At 36.2% G+C, this 24,885-nt stretch overlaps 3 protein-coding genes and 1 pseudogene across 9 annotated transcripts; 2 read left to right on the forward strand and 2 right to left on the reverse strand.

Moving 5' to 3' along the window:
- Positions 1 to 3,284: 3,284 nt before the first annotated feature.
- On the forward strand, positions 3,285 to 5,801 carry LOC147408344 (cinnamoyl-CoA reductase 1-like). Its single transcript, XM_086437312.1, has 4 exons — positions 3,285 to 3,725; positions 4,025 to 4,437; positions 5,105 to 5,267; positions 5,505 to 5,801. Exons 2-4 carry the CDS (start codon positions 4,309 to 4,311, stop codon positions 5,561 to 5,563), a joined length of 351 nt encoding a protein of 116 aa, XP_086293438.1. The 5' UTR covers positions 3,285 to 3,725; positions 4,025 to 4,308; the 3' UTR covers positions 5,564 to 5,801.
- A 1,392-nt stretch (positions 5,802 to 7,193) lies between these two features.
- Positions 7,194 to 9,142, reverse strand: LOC147408345 (peroxisomal membrane protein 11C-like; annotated as a pseudogene). Its single transcript, XR_015175728.1, has 5 exons — positions 8,999 to 9,142; positions 8,401 to 8,475; positions 8,232 to 8,312; positions 7,715 to 8,080; positions 7,194 to 7,631 (listed from the first exon to the last, which is right to left on the reverse strand). The product of XR_015175728.1 is annotated as a peroxisomal membrane protein 11C-like (transcript).
- Positions 9,143 to 12,810: 3,668 nt separating this feature from the next.
- Positions 12,811 to 16,550, forward strand: LOC147408346 (uncharacterized). 5 transcript variants are annotated; one of them, XM_086437309.1, is made up of 5 exons: positions 12,811 to 13,312; positions 14,202 to 14,874; positions 15,002 to 15,072; positions 15,172 to 15,310; positions 15,984 to 16,550. In XM_086437309.1, exons 4-5 carry the CDS (start codon positions 15,193 to 15,195, stop codon positions 16,430 to 16,432), a joined length of 567 nt encoding a protein of 188 aa, XP_086293435.1. In that variant the 5' UTR covers positions 12,811 to 13,312; positions 14,202 to 14,874; positions 15,002 to 15,072; positions 15,172 to 15,192; the 3' UTR covers positions 16,433 to 16,550. The 5 variants fall into 5 exon arrangements, with proteins under 5 accessions (XP_086293435.1, XP_086293436.1, XP_086293433.1 ...); XM_086437310.1 differs by having other exon boundaries at positions 15,002 to 15,042; XM_086437307.1 differs by having other exon boundaries at positions 12,830 to 13,312; positions 15,002 to 15,042; positions 15,919 to 16,550.
- Positions 16,551 to 19,231: 2,681 nt separating this feature from the next.
- LOC147408347 (uncharacterized) lies at positions 19,232 to 22,960 on the reverse strand. 2 transcript variants are annotated; one of them, XM_086437303.1, is made up of 2 exons: positions 20,866 to 22,960; positions 19,232 to 19,461 (listed from the first exon to the last, which is right to left on the reverse strand). In XM_086437303.1, exon 1 carries the CDS (start codon positions 22,775 to 22,777, stop codon positions 20,873 to 20,875), a length of 1,905 nt encoding a protein of 634 aa, XP_086293429.1. In that variant the 5' UTR covers positions 22,778 to 22,960; the 3' UTR covers positions 19,232 to 19,461; positions 20,866 to 20,872. The 2 variants fall into 2 exon arrangements, with proteins under 2 accessions (XP_086293429.1, XP_086293428.1); XM_086437302.1 differs by having other exon boundaries at positions 19,232 to 19,884.
- Positions 22,961 to 24,885: the final 1,925 nt, after the last annotated feature.

Genomic DNA, 24,885 nt, shown 5'->3' on the forward strand with positions numbered 1-24,885 from the left:
TCCCATATATATATGGGTCAAGTTCAAACGACAACCATTTCAACACACATATAGACAACGTATTTTGTCTTATATGGGCAAAAATGTATGGAATGGGCTGATTTTTTGTGAGGATGATCTCTGTGGTGAGGAGATCATCCTTGCCAAAAATCAGCTCATTATGAAACTTCTAGACCGTCCTATTTTTGTTGAAAAATTATAGACCGTCCAATTTTTGTAAATCAATTTTGATGGGGTTACAAGTTTTGGAATGGGATGATTTTTTGCCAGGAGATCCCCTCATCATAGAGATCATCCTCACAAAAAATCAGCCCACTCCAAACATTTTTGCCCATATAAGACAAACACGTTGTCTATATGTGTGTCGCAATGGCTGTCGCAGGAACCCGACCTATATATATATATAGAACAGCGTTCCTAAGACTCATATTGGGACTCACATTGCGACACCCCGTTTTGTCTTATATGAGCAAAAATAATTGGAATGGGCTGATTTTTTGTGAGGATGATCTCTATGGTGAGGAGATCATCCTTGCCAAAAATCAGCTCATTATGAAACTTCTAGACCGTCCAATTTTTGTTGAAAAATTATAGACCGTCCAATATTTGTAAATCAATTTTGATGGGGTTAGAAGTTTTGGAATGGGATGATTTTTTGCCAGGATGATCCCCTCATCACAGAGATCATCCTCACAAAAAATCAGCTCATTCCAAACATTTTTGCCCATATAAGACAAAACGGTGTGTCGCAATGTGAGTCTCAGGAACGTGACCCATATATATATATATATATATATATAGGGTCCCGTTCGCCACCCTTAGTTTTACCACACACTTTAACAAACGCGTTTTGTCTTACATAGGTTAGAAGTTCCGGAATGAGCCGATTTTTGGTGAGGATGATCTCTATGGTGAGGAGATCATCCTCACCAAAAATCAGCTCATTCCAAAACTTCTAACCCCATCAAAATTGATTTACAAAAATGGACGGTCCACGATTTTTCAACGTGTAAACATGGGGCTAAACATTTCGGAATGGGCTGATTTTTGGGGAGGATGATCTTCTAATCATAGAGATCATCCTCACCAAAAATCAGCTCATTCCAAAACTTCTAACCCATGTAGGACAAAAAACGTTGTTAAAGTGTGTGGTAAAACTTATGGTGCTGAACATTTCTCATGTATATATATATATATATATATATATATATATATATATATATATATATATATATATATATATATATATATGTGGGAAATGTTCAGCAATAAACATTTTGACAAACATTTTGACAAACATTTTTGAAAATATGGGTTACAGGTTTTGGAATGGGCTGATTTTTGGTGAGGATGATCTCTACAGGGAATAGATCATCATCACCAAAATCAGCCCATTCCAAAACTTCTAACCCATAAAAAATGGTTTACAAAAAATGGACGGTCCACAATTTTTCAACCTGTTAACATGGGGCTAGAAGTTTTGGAATGGGCTGATTTTTGATGAGGATGATCTCCTCACCGTAGAGATCATCCTCACCAAAAATCAGCCCATTCCAAAACCTCTAACCCATGTTTTGAAAAATGTTTTGCCAAAATGTTTGTTGCTGAAAGGGACTATATATATATATATATAGGGTCCCGTTCGGCACCCTAAGTTTTACCACACACTTTAACAAACGCGTTTTGTCTTACATGGGTTAGAAGTTTCGGAATGGGCTGATTTTTTGTGAGGATGATCTCTATGGTGAGGAGATCATCCTCACCAAAAATCAGCTCATTCCAAAACTTCTAACCCCATCAAAAATTATTTATAAAAAATGGATGGTTCACGATTTTTCAACTTGTAAACATGGGGCTAAACATTTCGGAATGGGCTGATTTTTGGGGAGGATGATCTTCTAATCATAGAGATCATTCTCACCAAAAATCAGCCCATTCCAAAACTTCTAACCCATATAGGACAAAAAACGTTTGTTAAAGTGTGTGGTAAAACTTAGGGTGCTGAACATTTCCCATATATATATGGGTCACGTTCCTAAGACTCATATTGAGACTCACATTGCGACACACCGTTTTGTCTTATATGGGCAAAAATGTTTGGAATGAGCTGATTTTTTGTGAGGATGATCTCTGTGATGAGGGGATCATCCTGGCAAAAAATCATCCCATTCCAAAACTTCTAACCCCATCAAAATTGATTTACAAAAATTGGACGGTCTATAATTTTTCAACAAAAATTGGACGGTCTAGAAGTTTCATAATGAGCTGATTTTTGGCAAGGATGATCTCCTCACCATAGAGATCATCCTCACAAAAAATCAGCCCATTCCAAATATTTTTGCCCATATAAGACAAAACGGTGTGTCGCAATGTGAGTCCCAATATGAGTCTATTGGGACTCACATTGCGACACACCGTTTTGTCTTATATGGGCAAAAATATTTGGAATGGGCTGATTTTTTGTGAGGATGATCTCTATGGTGAGGAGATCATCCTTGCCAAAAATCAGCTCATTATGAAACTTCTAGACCGTCCAATTTTTGTTGAAAAATTATAGACCGTCCAATTTTTGTAAATCAATTTTGATGGGGTTAGAAGTTTTGGAATGGGATGATTTTTTGCCAGGATGATCCCCTCATCACAGAGATCATCCTCACAAAAAATCAGCTCATTCCAAACATTTTTGCCCATATAAGACAAAACGGTGTGTCGCAATATGAGTCTTAGGAACGTGACCCTATATATATATATGAGTTGCGTTATTACGACCCCCTTGCGACCCCCTTTGCGACACACCTTTTTGTCTTATATGGGCAAAAATGTTTGGAATGGGCTGATTTTTTGTGAGGATGATCTCTATGGTGAGGGGATCATCCTGGCAAAAAATCAGCCCATTCCAAAACTTCTAGACCGTCCGATTTTTGTTGAAAAATTATAGACCGTCCAATTTTTGTAAATCAATTTTGATGGGGTTAGAAGTTTTGGAATGGGATGATTTTTTGCTAGGATGATCCCCTCACCATAGAGATCATCCTCACAAAAAATCAGCTCATTCCAAACATTTTTGCCCATATAAGACAAAAAGGTGTGTCGCAAAGGGGGTCGCAAAGGGGGTCGTAATAACGTGACCCTATATATATAGGGTCGCGTTCCTACGACCCTCATTACGACCCTCATCGCGACACACGAAATCAGCCATCGGATTTAGCGCAGATCAGCGGTCCAGATTGCATGTAGATTTAAATTCGATTGTAATGTAACAAAGTTTGTTATTTACAAACGCCTCCCCGTTAAAAAAAACCCAAAAACAGATCTGATTTTTTCTTCGTTTCTGCGTTCGAAGACACACAGATTCAGCTCCTTCAGATCTGATTTCTTCTTCGACAGATTCGTCTTCTTCTTCACTCTCTTCCTCTTCGACGTTATTTACTTCGACAGATTCGTCTTCTTCTTCACTCTCTTCCTCGTCTTCTTCCAAACTCTGCCCTGCGTTCGAAGACACAGATCTGAGATCTGAACCTTCGTCTTCTTCTTCACTCTCTTCCTCTTCGTCAGATCGATCTTCGACAGAGAGTTCTCCATCTTCGTCTTCTTCTCCATCTTCGTCTTCTTCTTCCTCTTCAAACTCACATCTGCGACAACCATTCATCACCGTCTTCCTCATCTCTCTCTCTCTAGAATAGACGACGACTCACAGAAACGAAGAGCTCGACAGAAACCCTAAGGTAACAAATCACAAACCCTTGCTTTTTCTTTTAAAACCAAGGGATACTTAGTGTAGTTGTGGCTTTTCTTTTTCAAATAGGGTGTAGAGGGGACTCTGATCATTCTTACTTTCCTGTTGTACATTCAATGTCCATTTTTAATTTTTTAAATTATTACTTGGAAAAAATGTGCATCTTTTATATTTTTGTTGAATCTTATGGATTTTCTGAAAAAAATTTGGTTCTGAATAATTTAGCCGCAAAAGGAATTCTATAGTGAGGCAGTTATAATGAAATCGGCTGTTTCCTTTACTGAACAGGTACATTCAGCCTATAATGAGTACGTTAGATGTTGGATATGGTTTTCGGACTGTTTGTGTCAACTCCAGCAAACCCACCAACTCCTTGTGCCTTTCAACGTTTCGCCCTGGTTGCATCAACTCCAGCAAACCCAACAACTCCCATGCCTTTCAGTGTTTCGCCGTGTTTGTAGGGGCCCTCAATTAGGTTGCCCCCACCCTAAATGGGACCACTGCTCCCATTATTGTTTCCATAATTTGAGCCTGCTGTGACAGGTACATCTAATGTTCTAAAGACGAGTTCCATGGCCAAAGTAAAGAAGGTTGTGGTTGTGTCATCTGTCGGTGCTGTTACGGTGAATCCAAGTTGGCCAAAAGATCAAGCCATGGATGAATCATGTTGGTCTGACAAGGAAGCTTGCAAGACAACTGGGGTAAGTAACTAGCAAAATAATTTTTAATGTTAGATTTTGAGTAAAATTGTCTGTATTGAATGTCGACTACCCATTGTAAACCAATAATTTGAGTTTTACTGTCTCAAAAAATTCATTTATTACATGCCGTATAAAATTGTACTAGCCATTGCTTTTACAATATAATTCAAGTCCTTGTAGTCATTTAGTGGTCAAGGTCTTAGTTGCACGAAGTGGAATCGGGTGCGGAAGTGGGGAATCAGAACTATTTTAGGAAGTGGGACGAGGACCATAACATATGATAGAATGTTCATGCAACTAAGATCACGACATATAGTTTTCACAAGCTATTGTCAATATAAGGCAACATGTCATTCAATTATCGCTTCCTTTCAAATGAGTTCATGTTGAGCTTCTAAAGGACTCAATTTTATCTAGATCTTGAAAAAACTGTATTATCTTTCTTGACTAAGTTTTGTATGTATCATAGTGTTTTAACATTTTTTTTTTATTAAGATTGACTAGATCACTGATTCCACATTCACTATTGCAACTTTTACTTATAAATGGATTACATTGGAGGTTTGTGTTCTGTTTTATTTTAGATTCCCATGACCAATCTGATTCTGGATTATGTATAGATAGGGTTGTTTCGTGTAAACTTTAACTTCCTTCTATTTGGAATTAGAACTGGCATTGCCTATCCAAAATGGAAGCAGAAAGTCAGGCTTTTGAGTATGCAAAGAGAAGTGAGCTCAATGTCGTAACAGTTTGTCCATCCCTTATCATCGGGCCAATGTTGCAATCCACAATGAATGCTAGTAGCTTGTTTCTTGTCAGACTTTTGAATGGTATTTCCTCCTACTATAGCTATCATTCTTATATATGTAGTTACATTGACGAATGTGGATATTTATTACTGTCAGCACCTTCATGTATCTATGTGACAACATCTCATGCTTTCTTATTGACTAACGTTTTCCTTTGATCTGCTGTTTGGAGTTTGACTGCATTCATTAGTAATGGACTGACTTCATTCTGACTCCTTCCAAAATATGATCGCATGCCTTCATGTTGATAACTTGCAGAAAAGTTGCAGATAGGCCATGGGATCCTGCTAAGTGGAGTGAGATTGCTAATGTTGTAGCAGCACTTTTTATTCCAATTATAGCAAATGGTGATGAAGATTTGCTATTGCCTTGATGGGAAAGGTCACAAATTGTTTCCAGCCTTGTGACAACTCTCTAGGTTGTACGTTGTATATTAGTGAATGAGCGGTAACCAATTATAAAACAATACTTACGTTGGTTATGTAAATAGGATAAGAGATGATGTTGTTGGCCATTAGCAATACTTATGTTGGTTATATTGTTCAAATGTCAGGCACTTTGCATGAAAAGGCTGCATTGGAACTTTTTATAAATTTTTATCTAAAGATTTTTAGATTGTATTGCTTCAGTTATTTTTAGTGAAACATTATGGAACAAAGAAGCATGGCAGAACTGTTGTCATTGTTTGATTTATTTAAAGATGTACTAATTCATGGTGATAAGAGGCAATGGCATAGCAAGTTGTTTCGAAAATTGAATTTGGAACTAGCTTCAACTTGCATTGTTTGAAGCCTTGCACAATTTGCTTCTGTTTTCGATAAAGTCGTTATTCTGTTTTACATCTTGTTTCAAGTGTTTTGGATTTGTTGGGTGGGTTCAATTCACAAAAGGCGTAAGTTTATGTAAAAAAATTATTGAAATACTTAGTTTTCTTAACCAAGTGAAGAATAAATTTAGGATGCCTATCCACTTGAGCAACCATCAGTCATTTGGGCATGGACTATGAACTTAAACCTAAAACTAACAAAAGCAGAGGATGATGCTTCTCTAGTTTCATCACCAAAACTCTTGGGATCATTGGCTGCACCCTCATACTTGAAAGGAACAAAGCTGGATGGGAAAATATGCATACAATTATGTGCACCAAGCAAGTACTTGCCATGTGAAACAAGTCACTCAAAAGCCAAAGGGTTCACTATTGAGCGGTGCCCCATCAAACAACTGCAGCACACCCTACTCATGGAGCAATTAAATGTAGAAGGCCAAGAAGATGGTTTAAAATATCCGTTGTCTGCAAAATCCATTCATTTGTATCACTAATTAAATTCAAAAGTTGAGAACAGATTGGGGAAGTAGCTTTCCTCATCTAATACAATCTTAGACAGTTAATAAATCAAGAGAACTTACATTGACACATTAACATTTCATTATAACACAGGAAATTACACCACCCCATGGTTTTGCTTGAAATCAACTATCGCCCCTTCAATAATAATAGCAAAAATGATCTTGTTTTATTCGAAAATTCAAGTGGTTGCCCTTATATGTTGCAATCCAACCCTTCACCTATGTAATCCACAAAACCCAATGGCCCTAATGATATTTTGACACTGATTAAATAAGAATTGCACAAGTATGAGTATAAGCAAACTAGTCTAGTTGGCCTTGAGTGTACGGTTCAAAATAATATTGAATTTACCCCTAACCAAGACAATGGGACTAGATGATTTTTTTTATGAACATAATTTTAATTAAAAAAGGAGGTTCAGGAAATCTACCATAAACAGGAAAAAAAAAAAAAAAAGTTTAATCAGAACTTGAACACAAGAGTCCCATTTAAAGAAAAAAAAAACTTCAAGAAATACAACTCCCAACTCATCAAACAATTTGTACCAAAAATATAACCCTTTGAGCAATGGATTTCCATCCCATCATATTACAATACTCACAATCTCTACACAAGTTCACGTAAGTTCCCATTCCAACATGATTACCACTTTTAAAATGTTCAACATTGGAACCAACTTCTTTGACAATTCCAACAATCTCATGGCTGCAATCCAATACATCCTCAATAATTAGTTAGAATGATTTCCATGGGCATAGCAACCCCTTTAACCACAACTGGACCAAGATAAACCAGTTTTTTAGCAACAATAAATGGTACAAACTTCACTAACAATGATTTGAATTACACCCAGTATGAGAGTCAACTTATTGGAATGGAACTTTGAGATCTCCTGTTCAAGCACAACTTCATTGAATCAAGGGTAACTGAATAATGAGAACATTTGTCAAGTTAGCGGACCTTGTCTATTTTCATGGTGTGGAAGCTTGAATCTCCCGCTTTCATTGTGTCCTGGTCTTCGGTGGGGAAGGAAGCAACTGCACAACATAACAAATTTCATCACCCAAACTCTGCGCTATATAACCATAGATATAGAAACAAACCGGGATTTTGCCTTTACTTGATAACAAGAGATCAATGAGCTGACAAATCCAAAGCCTCCTGTTACACGGGGAGTGACTTTCTTAGGTGCTAGTTGAAGCAACCCAATCACAACCACCAAATCCATACCGGCTTTTACGAGAGCCAAAGTCCTATCATTTGATTTTTTGAGTTTGTTGTAGTATTGCTCGTTCTGCATTCACGAAGGCGGTAAAAAAAGAACCAATCTTTGGAATAAAAAATGGAGAACGAGAAGATATGATAGGGTCACACTTTTAAAACAAGTCTGCACTATCAAGCTAAACATACTTGATTAGCTATCAATGTTCTTGTGATCCTTCTCCAACTTCTTCGTTGATGCTGAAAGGCTTCCAAGTTCTGCAAGCTTCATATAGAAAAGAGAGGAACAAAACAGATAGTTCAAGTTGGGGATCATATTGTGAATGGGTATTCTATCAAAAGCTAAAACGTTCATTTATTCACATTCCTATGTATAAAATCTTTCTCATTGAAGCTGGAATGTAGATGGTACAAACCTCAACCAAGGTGGTACAAGCCGAGGAGCCCATCCAACAGAAAAGAGAGATCCTGTCAATTAGCTCTGCACGTGCTTTGTTCTGGAGTACCAATAAAATAATTAAGTTTTTTTTTTCCCCGCAAATATTTTATGAGGAATACATAATGGAAGGAACATAAAAACAGTACCTTATAGATGCCAGTTCTCCCAAGCCAGACAATTTGATCTAGAAACAAGAAAGTAGACAGTAATGCATTTTTGGACTGAAACAAAGTATCACATTAAATAGGCAATGAATTTGTACGTTTCCAAGTAAAACAATTGGAAGAGGAGTTCCTTGAGGAGTTGGACTAATAAGACCATGCAAATCATTGGTAATTTTTGCCTTACCAGCGATTTCACTGGTAATTTTTGAATGAATTGGTTGATACTAAACATGATGAATTTACTGGAAAAACATGTTTTGGGATTTAATATGAACAATGTACCAAAACCAAAACCCATTTGCAGTATCATACCATGTACGATATAACAAAACCAAAACCAATTAGGCAGAAAACCTATATGTGTCGTAGGAACACATTTAAAATGAACAATGTACCGAAACCAAAACCCATTAGGCAGAAAACCCATGCTACCCAACAACACACATAAAAACCGAAGAAGAAGAAGACGAAGATGGAGATGGAGATCGATTGCAAGAAACTCATATGATTCGTCATAATCGATACATAAAAAAAACAAATGAAATAAAAATATGAAATAAAATAAAATTTAAGGGTTTACCTTAGGGTTTCTGTTGGAGAGAAAGAGAGAGAGAGAGAGATGAGGACGAAGCCGAGTTGGGTATCTTCGAGGAGGTTCTGTCTTCGTTTGCAGCAGAGGGAGGGTGGACGAGTTGGGTTTCTGTCTTCGTTTCTTCGCAACTAGTTAGAGAGAGAGAGAGAGAGATGAGGAAGACGGTGATGAATGGTTGTCGCAGATGTGAGTTTGAAGAGGACGAAGATGGAGATCGATTTGTGCTGAAACATTGTAAAATAACGTCGAAGAGGAAGAGAGTGAAGAAGAAGACGAATCTGTCGAAGTAAATAACGTCGAAGAGGAAGAGAGTGAAGAAGAAGACGAATCTGTCGAAGAAGAAATCAGATCTGAAGGAGCTGAATCTGTGTGTCTTCGAACGCAGAAACGAAGAAGAAATCAGATCTGTTTTTGGGTTTTTTTTAACGGGGAGGCGTTTGTAAATAACAAACTTTGTTACATTACAATCGAATTTAAATCTACATGCAATCTGGACCGCTGATCTGAGCTAAATCCGATGGCTGATTTCGTGTGTCGCGATGAGGGTCGTAATGAGGGTCGTAGGAATGCGACCCATATATATATATATATATATATATATATATATATATATATGGGTCAGGTTCAAAGGACAACCATTTCAACACACATATAGACAACGTGTTTTGTCTTATATGGGCAAAAATGTTTGGAATGGACTGATTTTTTGTGAGGATGATCTCTGTGATGAGGGGATCATCCTGGCAAAAAATCATCCCATTCCAAAACTTGTAACCCCATCAAAATTGATTTACAAAAATTGGACGGTCTATAATTTTTCAACAAAAATTGGACGGACTAGAAGTTTCATAATGAGCTGATTTTTGGCAAGGATGAACTCCTCATCACAGAGATCATCCTCACAAAAAATCAGTCCATTCCAAACATTTTTGCCCATATAAGACAAAACACGTTGTATATATATGTATATATATATGGGAAATGTTCAGCACCCTAAGTTTTACCACACACTTTAACAAACGTTTTTTGTCCTACATGAGTTAGAAGTTTTGGAATGGGCTGATTTTTGGTGAGGATGATCTCTATGATTAGAAGATCATCATCCCCAAAAATCAGCCCATTCTGAAATGTTTAGCCCCATGTTTACACGTTGAAAAATTGTGGACCGTCCATTTTTTGTAAACCATTTTTGATGGGGTTAGAAGTTTTGGAATGAGCTGATTTTTGGTGAGGATGATCTCCTCACCATAGAGATCATCCTCTCCAAAAATCAACCCATTCCAAAACTTCTAACCCATGTAGGACAAAACACGTTTGTTAAAATGTGTGGTAAAGCTTAGGGTGCTGAACGGGACCCTATATATATATATGGGTCAGGTTCAAAGGACAACCATTTCAACACACATATAGACAACGTGTTTTGTCTTATATGGGCAAAAATGTTTGGAATGGACTGATTTTTTGTGAGGATGATCTCTGTGATGAGGAGTTCATCCTTGCCAAAAATCAGCTCATTATGAAACTTCTAGACCGTCCTATTTTTGTTGAAAAATTATAGACCGTCCAATTTTTGTAAATCAATTTTGATGGGGTTACAAGTTTTGGAATGGGATGATTTTTTGCCAGGATGATCCCCTCATCACAGAGATCATCCTCACAAAAAATCAGTCCATTCCAAATATTTTTGCCCATATAAGACAAAACACGTTGTCTATATGTGTGTTGAAATGGTTGTCCTTTGAACCTGACCCATATATATATATAGGGTCCCGTTCAGCACCCTAAGCTTTACCACACATTTTAACAAACGTGTTTTGTCCTACATGGGTTAGAAGTTTTGGAATGGGTTGATTTTTGGTGAGGATGATCTCTATGGTGAGGAGATCATCCTCACCAAAAATCAGCTCATTCCAAAACTTCTAACCCCATCAAAAATGGTTTAAAAAATGGACGGTCCACGATTTTTCAACGTGTAAACATGGGGCTAAACATTTCGGAATGGGCTGATTTTTGAGGAGGATGATCTTCTAATCATAGAGATCATCCTCACCAAAAATCAGCCTATTCCAAAACTTCTAACCCATGTAGGACAAAAAACGTTTGTTAAAGTGTGTGGTAAAACTAAGGGTGCTGAACATTTCCCATATATATGTATATATATATGGGAAATGTTCAGCACCCTTAGTTTTACCACACACTTTAACAAACGTTTTTTGTCCTACATGGGTTAGAAGTTTTGGAATAGGCTGATTTTTGGTGAGGATGATCTCTATGATTAGAAGATCATCCTCCTCAAAAATCAGCCCATTCCGAAATGTTTAGCCCCATGTTTACACGTTGAAAAATCGTGGACCGTCCATTTTTTGTAAATCAATTTTGATGGGGTTAGAAGTTTTGGAATGAGCTGATTTTTGATAAGGATGATCTCCTCACCATAGAGATCATCCTCACCAAAAATCAGCTCATTCTGAAACTTCTAACCCATGTAAGACAAAACGTGTTTGTTAAAGTGAGTGGTAAAACTTAGGGTGCCGAACGGGACCCTATATATATATATATATATATATATATATATATATATATATATATATATATATATATAGGGTCACGTTCCTAAGACTCACATTGCGACACACCGTTTTGTCTTATATGGGCAAAAATGTTTGGAATGAGCTGATTTTTTGTGAGGTTGATCTCTGTGATGAGGGGATCATCCTGGCAAAAAATCATCCCATTCCAAAACTTCTAACCCCATCAAAATTGATTTACAAAAATTGGACGGTCTATAATTTTTCAACAAAAATTGGACGGTCTAGAAGTTTCATAATGAGCTGATTTTTGGCAAGGATGATCTCCTCACCATAGAGATCATCCTCACAAAAAATCAGCCCATTCCAAATATTTTTACCCATATAAGGCAAAACGGTGTGTCGCAATGTGAGTCCCAATATGAGTCTTCGGAACGCTGTTCATATATATATATATATATATATATATATATATATATATATATGGGCAAAAATATTTGGAATGGGCTGATTTTTTGTGAGGATGATCTCTATGGTGAGGAGATCATCCTTGCCAAAAATCAGCTCATTATGAAACTTCTAGACCGTCCAATTTTTGTTGAAAAATTATAGACCGTCCAATTTTTGTAAATCAATTTTGATGGGGTTAGAAGTTTTGGAATTTGATGATTTTTTGCCAGGATGATTCTCTCATCACAGAGATCATCCTCACAAAAAATCAGCCCATTCCAAACATTTTTGCCCATATAAGACAAACACGTTGTCTATATGTGTGTCGCAATGTGTGTTGCAGGAACCCGACCCTATATATATATATATGGGAAATGTTCAGCAACAAATATTTTGACAAACATTTTGACAAAACATTTTTCAAAACATGGGTTAGAGGTTTTGGAATGGGCTGATTTTTGGTGAGGATAATCTCTACGGTGAGGAGATCATCATCTCCAAAAATCAGCCCATTCCAAAACTTCTAACCCATCAAAAATGATTTACAAAAAATGGACGGTCCACGATTTTTCAACTTGTAAACATGGGGCTAGAAATTTTGGAATGAGCTGATTTTTGGTGATGATAATCTCCTCACTGTAGAGATCATCCTCACCAAAAATCAGTCCATTTCAAAACCTCTAACCCATGTTTTGAAAAATGTTTTGCCAAAATGTTTGTTGCCGAAAGGGACCCTATATATATTTGGGTCGCATTCGGACGACAACCAAAACTACTCATATCACGACAAATCGATTCAGCCATTCGATTTCTATCAGATCGACGTTTCAGATCGTGTGTTGATTTAAAAACGATTGTAAAATAACGAATTTTCGTTATTTGCAAACGCCTCCGCGTAGAAAAAAAAACCCCAAATCTTAGTTCTTCTTCTTCCTTCTCGTTTCCCTGCGTTCGAAGCCCTCGTTTGCTGCTCTCTGCTAACGACATCGACGACGACGACGACCTCGTTGCTGTATTTCTTTGCTTCCTTCTCGTTTGCTTCTCTCTTCTGCCTTCACACTCTTCCTCTTGGATTCACTTTGTCTTCTTCGCTCGATCAGAGATTAGATCTGACCTCGTTGCTGTAAACGAACGTCTCGACTGAACTGAAGAAACTTCACCTAGGACATGTAGCAAGGAGTTTTGGGACAGATTTTCATGGTTTCTGTAACTGTTTTGGTGGTGGTGGTGTTTTGCAATGGTTGGTGGAAACTCAAACAGAGTTGATGTTTCAGATCATGAAACCACTCTTAGAATCTCAACAGAGAAAATGGAGATTCACGAGGTCTGCTTACCACCAAATAAAACTGAGTTAGAATATCATGACTCTGCTATTAATGCAACTGGCAGTAATCTTAAAAGTATTTCAGGATACCAATGTGGTGGATTTTGTTGATAATTGAGTCTCTTATTTTGATGGATTACTGGTTAGGTAGCTAGTTCATTCGGTGATTTTTTTTTTTTTTTTTTTTTTTTGGGGGGGGGGGGGGGGGGTTATATATGTTTATAGTTTTTTCTGTTCTTGGAATGCTTTTCTTGTACAATTCTTTGCACTATAAATTTCATAATTGCTTGTTAGAGTGTTTTGAGGTGTGCATGGTTCCTCTATTCTGATGTGGTGATTCCAGCATAGACGATATTAGGGTGGGAAGTTGTGACTCTATTTCACCCGAAGAAGATTATTCCTGTTCACTGGCTCCTTGAGCAGATTTATTCAGTGTTGTAAAAGCTCATTCTTATGGTCCTATCTTATTCTTCTAGTTCTTCTCTATTTTGTCTAATTTAGTCTAGCCTGATGTCCCACCAATAAGTTCAACCTTATCCTCATTGGAAGCCCATAGAATTTATCCTTAAACTCTCACACCAAGTGAACTTCCTCCAAAAACAAACCCTAACCTTTTAGTACTTCTAACGGCTAAAATCAGCCCAAGTTTTTTGAATTGTTGGTCGATTTGGGGACTATCTTTGATTGCCTAGTTTACTGATTTCCATGGTAATAATCTTATGCTGTTAAACTTTGAATAATGTTTAACTGTCTATGTTGTAATTTAATTAAGTTTTTAGAACCACTTAAAATTTGAAGTTGTCTTAGTTATCGTTTGGATGTTTTGATAGGTGTCAAAAATATATGCTCATCAGCTATTAAAGCTGATGGAGATTGATTTAATCTGCAGGGAATGAACATAAGCCTAGAACGGCCTTGGAGGAGGGAAACCATGCATAATCTTGTTAAAGAAGCCACGGGCATTGACTTTATTGAATTGGGGCAATGATGTTAAAGTTGCTAAAGAAGCTGCTGTAAGGGCACTTGGAATGGGCATTCAACAAGCTGAGAAGCTACAATATTCCCCCTTTTATAATTCATCTTACCCAAATTCATGATCGCAGAGAAGTAGTCCAGTACAAATTGCTTTGGCCAATTGGTTCTGGTTTAATGAATTGTAGAAAGATTACTGAATTTTGTTCTCTCAACACAATATACATTCAAGCCCAGCTTACATACTCATGACAATATATTTTTGGAATTAGTTACCTTTTGACGTGATTCTTTTTTCTTTAATCAATGCTCCTGTTTTTTTTTATATGTGATTTCACATGGTATTTATGTCACAAATTCAATTTGGTGGAGTACATAGCCTTCACTTGATATGACTTCAACAAATTCTCTATGAGTACAAAGTTTGACAGATTGACTTTTCTTGCTTGGTTGAAGGGTACATGTCTCAAACCATGAGACTAGGAGCACTTGGGCTTCCGGCTTATCAAACATCATCCTTTGAGGAGCTTGAAGAGGCTACAAGTAACTTCGATACAGCAACTTTTATGGGCAAAGGTTCTCATGGTCAGGTATGCCATCCCATATTGTTAAACACAATATATTGGATTTTATTGATTGAATTCGTGCCCACTGCTTCATGATTTATTTCATTGCAGTTGTTTTTATAATTCATCTTACTCAAATTCATGACCGCAGTTGCCTTGAACAAGCTGAGAAGCTACAAGATTGAATTCAATGTGAATTTCAGAATCCATACCTTGGATCTGGCAAGTTTCCTTAATAAAATTGTGGCTTGTAATATATTTGATGTTCCTTCTCTTTTAATAAATAATAATCAATCTAAGACTTGCATAACATGCTCCTAGGGGCATTGATGACTGGGGGAGATGTTGCGCCACTGGGAGCACAGGCTGTCACCAAGATACACCAGTTATTTGATTGGGGTAAAAAGTCCCGGAAGGCTTTGTTGCTTTTCATCGATGAAGCAGATGCATTTTTGTGCGAGTGAGTAGTCTTTGGTGCCTTAAGTTCTTATGTACAATAGTGGATTTCATAACAGGCCGACCTAAGGGAGTTCCTTACTTCCTTGACAATTGACATAATGCTGTTCAATTTGTGAGCTGATCTTTTTTATCCAACTAATTGAGAGGCAACCTCTTGGATTGACAAAAGCTTAAAAAAAGTGATAACTGGGTTAGTCGGGCAAATTTCTGTCTTGTGCAGTGTGCCAGGAAAAGCAAGCCTCGCGGACTGTGAGGTATTGTCACCAATACCTGGAAGGTCTCATACTGGTCAGGGTGGGGACACTCCTAATGTATAGGTGTCTGGTCCCTGAACCTGCATGGCGGCCTTTTCCCGGTGCACTACCATTTTGAAAATTGTTTGTCTTAACCATCTTTATAAAAATGTCATTCTTGTTTTTTCCCCTTTCTCTTTTCAAGGATGGACTCATATCTGTTGGGAGTAATTTTTAGTTATGTTAATATCTGTTGTTGGCATATATGATGCATGGGGGCATCTGCATTGTGCATGCACTGGATGGTTTTGCATCCGTTTTTGGCTCATCGAGACAATTATTTGAGAGAACTGAACCTAACGGACCAATTTTTCAGGCGTAACAAAATCTACATGAGTGAAGCCCAACAGAGCACACTCAATGCCCTCCTTTTCCGTGCAGGAGATCAGTCTAAGGATATAGTACTTGCCCTTGCCACTAACCGTCCTGGTGATCTTGATTCTGCTGTAGCTGACCGCATTGACGAGGTCCTTGAATTTCCCCTCCCTGGGGAAGAGGAACGGGTGAAACTACTTAAGCTCTACCTAGACAAGTACATCACTAGGGCTGGAGAAAGAAAATCTGGCTGGATTTCATCTTTGTTCCGGCGAGAACCACAAAAGATAGAGATCAAAGGTTTGTCGGATGAGATAATTAGGGAAGCTGCATCTAAGATGGAGGGATTTTCAGGGAGAGGGATAGCGAAGTTGATGGCAAGTGTTCAAGCGGCAGTTTATGGGAGCAAGGACTGTGTGCTTGACGTGAACTTGTTTCGTGAAGTAGTAGATTACAAAGTTGCAGAGCACCAACAGAGAAAGAAACTTGCAGCTTCCGACGGTGGTAGTGTTTGATTTCTTTCTTCTCTATTTATTTCCTTGTTTCTTTTTCACCGGGTGGTCATTTTGTTATCTGGGCTATTATATTTATTATAAATAAGCAGGTGAGTATCTGCTTATATTTTGCTTAAAACACTAACATTTTTTTTTTTGATTTGGGGGAGAGCCTTTAACATTATTTACCTCTGTGTGTGGGAGGGGGGAGGGATTTTGTTATATTTATTGAATATCATCAATTGGAGTATCTCAGTAAAGCTGATGAATATTAAAGGATTCATAGTTCTTACTTTTTTTTTTTTTTTAAAAACGTATAGATTTGCTGAAGCATATTTTTGGTTCTTCTGGGGAAAACTTGTGCTGATAAGGGAATTTTTATCAATCAGTTTCATAGTAGTCATCAATCCAGGCCATCCATTTATAACTGTTGGGAACTACAATCTAACCTGGTGTAAGATGTTCCCACACTTACTTACTGGAGCTATTGTGTGATTGTGAAACATGGTTTTAAAACTCGGTTTCACGTTTCGTCTCGTCCAACCAAGATACCGAGTTAGCTCGGGTTATATGTCTCGTCTCGTTCGGCTTTGAGACAATATGGGTTTTAACCATTTAAAAAAATAGAGATTTACCGGGCAGACCTCACTGTTGCCTTTTTTATTACACCTTGCTTTATGAAGTTTGTAACTCACCAAGCCTCACTTTTTTCAATTTCGTTACCTAACAAACCTTTTAAATAGGATCCACGTCATCATATACTTTTAAATGTCCACTCTACCCTCACTTTTCTATATTTAACATCTCCTTACGTTCTCTTTCCTCCTGAAGAATGGCTATTGGCACTCCAACTTTTACTTATTACACCAATATTTCTTAAATTATTTATCACGCTCCAATGAACTATTAAACAACATCACTGAAAATTACACATTGAAACAAATTTAACATTTGTCTACAATAATCGTCAAGCCCATATAAAATTCTAAATCTAAGCCATAGAAGTCCTAAGAAAAATATAGAGGTTCTATTGGCACCCCAACTTTTACTTATTCTCAATCATTGAATTTTTATTTTATGGGGTGTAATAAGTAGAATGTTGGTACTCTGTTTTAACACTAATGATAAGGCATGAAAGGAAGTCTAAAATCATAAATTAGAAGTAGACATAAAATTACTTCAAGCCTTTATAAGCATTAATCATTGATGTAACTCCTATTTCATGAGGAATATTTATTCTTCTTTTGTTTTGTATGTTTTTGAGGGTAAACAAATGGAGAAAGATGCTTTTTTTTGTTTTGTTTTGTTTTGTTTTGGGTGAAGACATACAAGGCAAAGATGTATTTTTGAATGTAAACAGAATGGGGAAGATGTAATTTTCCAAAATGATACTTTTTGTTCAAATTTATGTTTACATCTAATGATTAATGCTTATGAAGGCTTGAAGTAATTTTATGTTTACTTTCAATTTCTAATTTTTGACTTCTTTTCATGCCTTATCATTAGTGTTGAAGAAGAGTACCCAACTTCTACTTATCGCACCCAAGTAAAATAAAATAAAATTTTAATGATTAAGAATAAGTCTAAGTTGGGGGTGCCAATAGAAACTCTATAATTTTTTAGGACTTCTATAACTTAGATTTATTATTTTATATGGGTTTAATCTTAATTTTAAACAAATGTTAAATTTGTTTCAATGTGTAATTTTGAGTGTGTCGAAATAGAGTACCCAACTGCTACTTATTGCACCCCAATTAAAATAAAATAAAAATTCAGTGACTGATAAAAAGTAAAAAAGTTGGGGTGCTAATAGAAACTCTCTATTTTCTTAGGACTTTAAAAGTATATGATGACGTGGATGAGATTAAAAGGTTTGTTGGGAAAGGAACTTGAAAAAATGAGGTTTGGTGAGTAACAAACTTCACCCTTGGAGTTGTTCCTAAGGAGTTTTTGTAATAAAAAGAGAACAGTGAGGTCTGCTCAATAAATCTCTCATTGAAAAATCTAACAAAATTCAGAAATGATTCTTATTAAAAAATAAAGTAAAAAGGATAAAGATAAAGAAAAATCGATTTGAGGGTGAGAGCATAAGGTTTCAAACTTGAAAACTTGCTGTCCCGTTTTAATTCGAAAGAGATTTTGCAAAATCTCATTCGAGACATCTCATTTATTTCACGAAAAGTTGCTGTTTGGATTGTCTCGTTTGTCAAATTCTCGTCTGCAACATTTAGTTTATCTGGTCCAACCATGATACCAAGTTAGCTCGGGCGAAACGTCTCGCTCTTGGATGAGTTTTAAAACCATGAAGTGAAAGGGATTTGTCCCAAGAACGCTACTCATCAAAGGGATATTTTTGTAAATTCATATACATGTTTTTGTAATTTGAATAGTTTTTTTTTTTAATGAGGCCAAATAACTTAAAACTGTTTCCACATTTTATTTTAACAAAGAGTCATTGCAAAACTTTTATATTGCAAATCAACCAAACACGAAGTATGGTTTCACAAGATATCTCCTGGTAGCTACCAAGCAATTATAAGTTTTTCATTGCAAAACATTTGCATTTGCAGATACAACCAAGCGTGGCCTTAGTTTCCTTTTTTTACATCACCCCCCACCCCTACTCACACCCTTTCATTGGAGTCTAGTAGTTGAGCATGCTTACCCAATGGCCACTAACTCGTTTGTTCTTTAGAGGTCCACATCTTTCTTAAGAGTTGTTCATCCATATCATTATTTTGACAAAAACCTACCAAATAATGTGATAATTGTAAAAAAAAAAAAAAATTCATTTCACTATAACAAATTTTGATTTGGCGGAGAGTTTCCTTATTCTATTTGACAATGGAAAAACATAAAATCCATTCTGTTTTTCATTTACATACAAATTAAGAACTATACTTCACTTGAGACCCTAAATACTATAAGCATTGGTATCTAACAACTTTTACAAGGCAAACACTGAAATTTTGATGGGCAACAAATCACTCATGACAACCTCTCTAAATACACAACAAAGGAAATGAAGTCAGATCACTAAACCAATAAACCTGCAAAAGCCGAGTATTAAATCGATACAATGAGTTTGAAAAATATAAGCAAAAAACCCAAGATTTTGCTCAAATACCTGCCCAACTGATCTGAATAACAGAAAATTCAATAACCAATGAAAACCATACCAGATTGAGTGAAATTACACCGATCATCATAAAAGTGGTGAAATGAGGGAAAAAGTAGAAACACCCAAAACTTAAACTCCACAGTTTGTAGTGAATTAGTGATTGAAATGCCCATTTAACTTCTAATGCCATTAATATAAGTAGTGAACAAAGATTATGTCATGAATCAAGGCTTCCTTTCTTTTTCCTTGTTGTTTTCCACCCATGGGGTGATAAGTTATGGCAGTGTGCATCAACAACTTTCCCAACAGGACCACATAGCATCACTTCCGCTCCCAACTCTTTATAGAGCCACTGATCTCAAGTTGAAAAAATAAGTTTGGATGGTAAAAAAAAATTGAGTTTGGTACCCATTACTACATTAGGTGCTTTGCCATAAAATTATACAACCTTTACACAAGAAGGTTGGAATAAATAATTAAAAAGAACACAGAAAATAAACATTTCTATTCAAGGACCAGAATTATCAGCCATTTTGTGAAATCTTTAATTCATTCATTAGGGAAAAAGGTAACTAGTAATATGTTATTCGTTTTTGTATGTATTTAAGGTGTTTGATGAACTTAGGTTTCCAAAAAGCCTGAAATTTATTCATAGGGATATGCCACAATTTCGGTTTAGACTTTGACGTTGGACAAGCTTAGATTGGAAGATAGGAACAAGTTGTAGACAAAGGATGCCAGTAATTATTTAATGAAGTAGGATGAATGATGTAATTAGGGATGGGTAGGTTTAACAATTGAGGTTGCTGGTTATCAAAAAAAAAAAAAAAAACAGTTGAGGTTGCTAGATTTTAATGGGTTTCATGATATTAAAGGATTATGAAATGGAGTTCGGCTATATGATGCTGGAGCAGTGCACACATATCTAGGGCTCAAAATCAGATTTATCCATATTCTTTTGGACATCTTAGTCCATCCCACTTTCAGTTCAATCTGAAGTCCACCACAACAGTCCAGCAAGACCTAAGGTCTAGCCTAGTCTGATATCAAGATTCATGATAGGATGTGGCAGTTTTTTACACCAGCTGTAAACTTGACACAAACCTCATTCATTATCAGAAATTTTTGGGGCCAAAAATGCAGTGCAAAGGAAACATGTGGAGAAAACACAAAAGTAAGATGATTGAGATACTAGCACACTTACGCCTTAAAACATTATCATGGAAATCATTATCATCGTGAACAAAAAAATTCTAGCAGAAATAACATAAAATTAAAACATTTACTCCTTAAAATGACTTGCGAAGTACTACCTCAACATTGAGTATCTTACCTTTACTTTAGCCCTCTGGCAAGAATTTACGAAGTATCTCCATATGCTCATGATCTGATCCATCCCTTACAACCAAATTTACCACCATAGCCGTGGTGTCTGCACTTGCTGAGAAGCCCCTCTCAACCATTTCATTGAGAAAATGCGTTGCCTTTGGGATAGCATTATTTTGGATCAATCCTTGAACCATGATATTGAATGTAACATCATTTGGAATAGAGCCCTTCTTTTCCATTGCCATGAACAAATCTTCAGCTTCTTTCAACATTCCTCCCTTAAGAAAACCGCTGAGCATTGTGGTATATGTTATAGTGTCAGGTCGAATATCTTTGGTTGAAAGATTGCAAAAGAATTCCTTTGCCGCATTTATGTTCCCAGTTTTGCATAAATTATCGATAATGATGTTGTAAGTTACAATATTAGTTTTCAATCCATTGTTTTCCATCTCATTAAATAATTTCATTGCCTCGGAAAGGTAATTGTTTGTCCACAACCCATCCAACAATGTATTGTATGTGAAGATATCCGGAATTTGGCCATGAGTTTGCATCTCATTAAAGAGCCCTTGAGCTTCCACAACTCTCCCAACCTTGCACAACCCATCCATAAGTGTGGTGTAGGTAATTGTGTTGGGAGTCAATCCCTTGCGATGCATATCTTCAAAAAGTTGCTTGGCCTCGTCCAATTTCCTATTCTTGCAATAGCCATTAATCAAAATGTTATAGCTATAAACATTAGGTTCATGACCACTACTCACCATTGAATCAAAAACATATTTTGCCTCTGTCATATGGCCTTGCAAACAATATCCATTCATCAATGTACTGTACGTGACTATGTTGGGCTTTTCACCTCTTTGAATCATCCTTTCCAATAGTTGATGTGCTTCTTTGGCCTTCCCTTCTTTGCAAAGAGCATCCACTAGTATACTCATTATGAATACATTCGGGGAGATGCTGCGATCTAGCATTTCCTTGAATAAACTTGTTGCTTCTTTCCCTTGACCTGAACTGTATAGTCCATGAATCAAAGAGCTGTATGTGGTGACATTGGGCTCAACACCTCTTTTAGACATTATTTCTAATACATCGAGTGCTTCTTTAGTCCTCCCATCTTTGCAAAGACCATCTATCAGAATGCTGAAGGTTACTACATCGGGCATGACTCCACCGTTCACCATGCCATTGAAAAAGCTTGCAGCTTCTTTCCACCGACCAAAACTGCATAGACCATGAATTAAAGAGCTATAAATGACGACATCAGGCTTCGATTTTCCTTTCTCCATCTCTCGGATTAACCTAAGAGCCCCATTAATATCCCCACTCTTGCAAAGTCCATCAACTATCGTACCATAAGTAATTTCATCGTATGGATACCCATTCTCCACTATTTTGTTAAACAACTCCATCCCTTGAGTTACTTTATCCTCCTTAAAGAAACCCTTAAGCAGAATATTCAAAGTTACGGAATTTGGTTCAAACCCACGTTTGAGAATGTTTCCAAAAACAGCAAAACTAATATCCATCCGACCCAAGTTGCAGTAACAATTTAACAATATGTTAAATGTAAAAAAATCAGGTTGGATTTCTACAGAATTATTCATCATAATAGTAAACATAGATAACACAGTAGAATACTGTTTCATCTTGGAGATGGCTCCAAACAATTGATTAAAAGGGAAAATGGAAGGCATGGGTCGCATTTGAACCAAACGATCGAACAAACCCAATGCCTCATCAAACCCTAGGGTTCCAGTTTTATATTTCTCTCTTACCATATTTTCCAAATGGGACTTAAATTGGTAGGGATTTGAGTGTGGTGGTTTTGTAGAATAGAAGAAGAAGGGAGAGACAGAGAGTGTACCAATCTTTTGATGAATCAAAATGGCAGCAACATTTCTTGACCATTTCATGACTGGATCTCTTCGTAAACTTACCCTTACAAAATCGGAAAAACAGAACAAGAAGTCACACTGAAAAAAAAAATTTGAATAATTGATACTTGTGGTTCAATCTCTCGACCATTTTCTAACCATTATGATCCTGCGTATCCCGAAGCCAATGATCTATAATGTTGTAATAAAATTAAATCTCCATCCCTCTTTTTGTGTGATAATAAAAATAGTTGGGTTCACTATTGTCTTTTATTATATAGATTTTATGAAAAAAGTTGAATTAAAAAATGTGAAATTATCCCTTTAAAAAAAGAGAAAAAAAAAAAAAAAAAAAAAAAAAAAAACTAATTTATTACAAATTCTATAAGGAGAGATTAAGATTGAAAGTGTATTTTTGTAATTTTAAACAAATTAGTAGTTATAAGAGTCATGCTATACGATTGCAGTTATATTTATTTTTAATAATTATTGTTTGTAGGTTCCCATTGTACCTGGACTTGAGTTCTATAATTGGTTTCATAATTTTATTTCAAATCATTGTTGTATTTTGGCAGAATGTGCTGTAATTAGTATTTTGGGCTCATTAGGAAAGTGAATGGTGTTAAAATCTATTGATTGGGTCTCTCTTACTTTAAGGAAAAAAAAAAAAAAAATTTGGGGTTGGGGGGATTTTGTTTGAGTATTAATTAGGGGTGCAACTTGATTCGGTTTGGGGTCAAATTGGAATCAAACCAACAAAGTCGATTCCAATAAATAAGTATCAGAACTGAATCAAATTTCATTGGAATCAACTCAACCTAAGTCGAACTAAAGTCAATTTGATTTGATTCGATTTTACGGATTGCTAATATTCTATAAATTGTAAGTATATTTTTTAATGAAAAATCAAATATATAATAAAAAAATATTTCATACAATAATCTCACTAATCTATCCATAAAAAGTCATTAGTTTATCCAGATAAAACATTAATCTATGTCCTAACCTCTAAAATAATTCATAATATATATATATATATATATAGATAGCGTTATTACGACCCCTATTACGACTCACATTGCGATACACCGTTTGTCTTATATGGGCAAAAATATTTGGAATGGGCTGATTTTTTGTGAGGATGATCTTTGTGATGAGGGGATCATCCTGGCAAAAAATCATCCCATTCCAAAACTTCTAACCCCATCAAAATTGATTTACAAAAATTGGACGGTCTAAAATTTTTCAACTTGTAAACATGGGGCTAGAAGTTTCATAATGAGCTGATTTTTGGTAAGGATGATCTCCTCATCATAGAGATCATCCTCACAAAAAATCAGCCCATTCCAAACATTTTTGCCCATATAAGACAAAACGGTGTGTCGCAATGTGAGTCGACGGAACCGACCCTATATATATATATGGGAAATGTTCAGCACCCTAAGTTTTACCACACACTTTAACTTCTAACCTCAGTTTACAAGTTGAAAAATTGTGGACCGTCCATTTTTTGTAAACCATTTTTGATGGGGTTAGAAGTTTTGAAATGGGCTGATTTTTGGTGATGATGATCTCCTCACCGTAGAGATCATCCTCACTAAAAATCAGCCCATTCCAAAACCTCTAACCCATGTTTTGAAAAATGTTTTGCCAAAATGTTTGTTGTTGAATGGGACCCATATATATATATATAGTGGAAATGATCAGCAACAAACATTTTGGCAAAACATTTTTCAAATCATGGGTTAGAGGTTTTGTAATGGGTTGATTTTTGGTGAGAATGATCTCTACGGTGAGGAGATCATCATCACCAAAAATCAGCCCATTTCAAAACTTCTAACCCCATCAAAAATGGTTTACAAAAAATGGACGGTCCACGATTTTTCAACTTGTAAACTGAGGTTAGAAGTTTTGGAATGGGCTGATTTTTGGTGAGGATGATCATCCTCACCAAAAATCAGCTCATTTCAAAACCTGTTTTGAAAAATGTTTTGCCAAAATGTTTGTTGTTGAACGGGACCCATATATATATATATATATATATATATATATATATATATGGATTAGGATCCGTATACACATAAAGCTACTCATAAAGCTACAATGTATTTTGTCTTATATGGGCAAAAATGTTTGAAATGAGCTGA

The sequence above is a fragment of the Akebia trifoliata genome, chromosome 3, assembly GCF_017979445.1.
Source record: "Akebia trifoliata isolate Shusen 1 chromosome 3, ASM1797944v1, whole genome shotgun sequence".
Lineage (NCBI taxonomy): Eukaryota > Viridiplantae > Streptophyta > Magnoliopsida > Ranunculales > Lardizabalaceae > Akebia > Akebia trifoliata.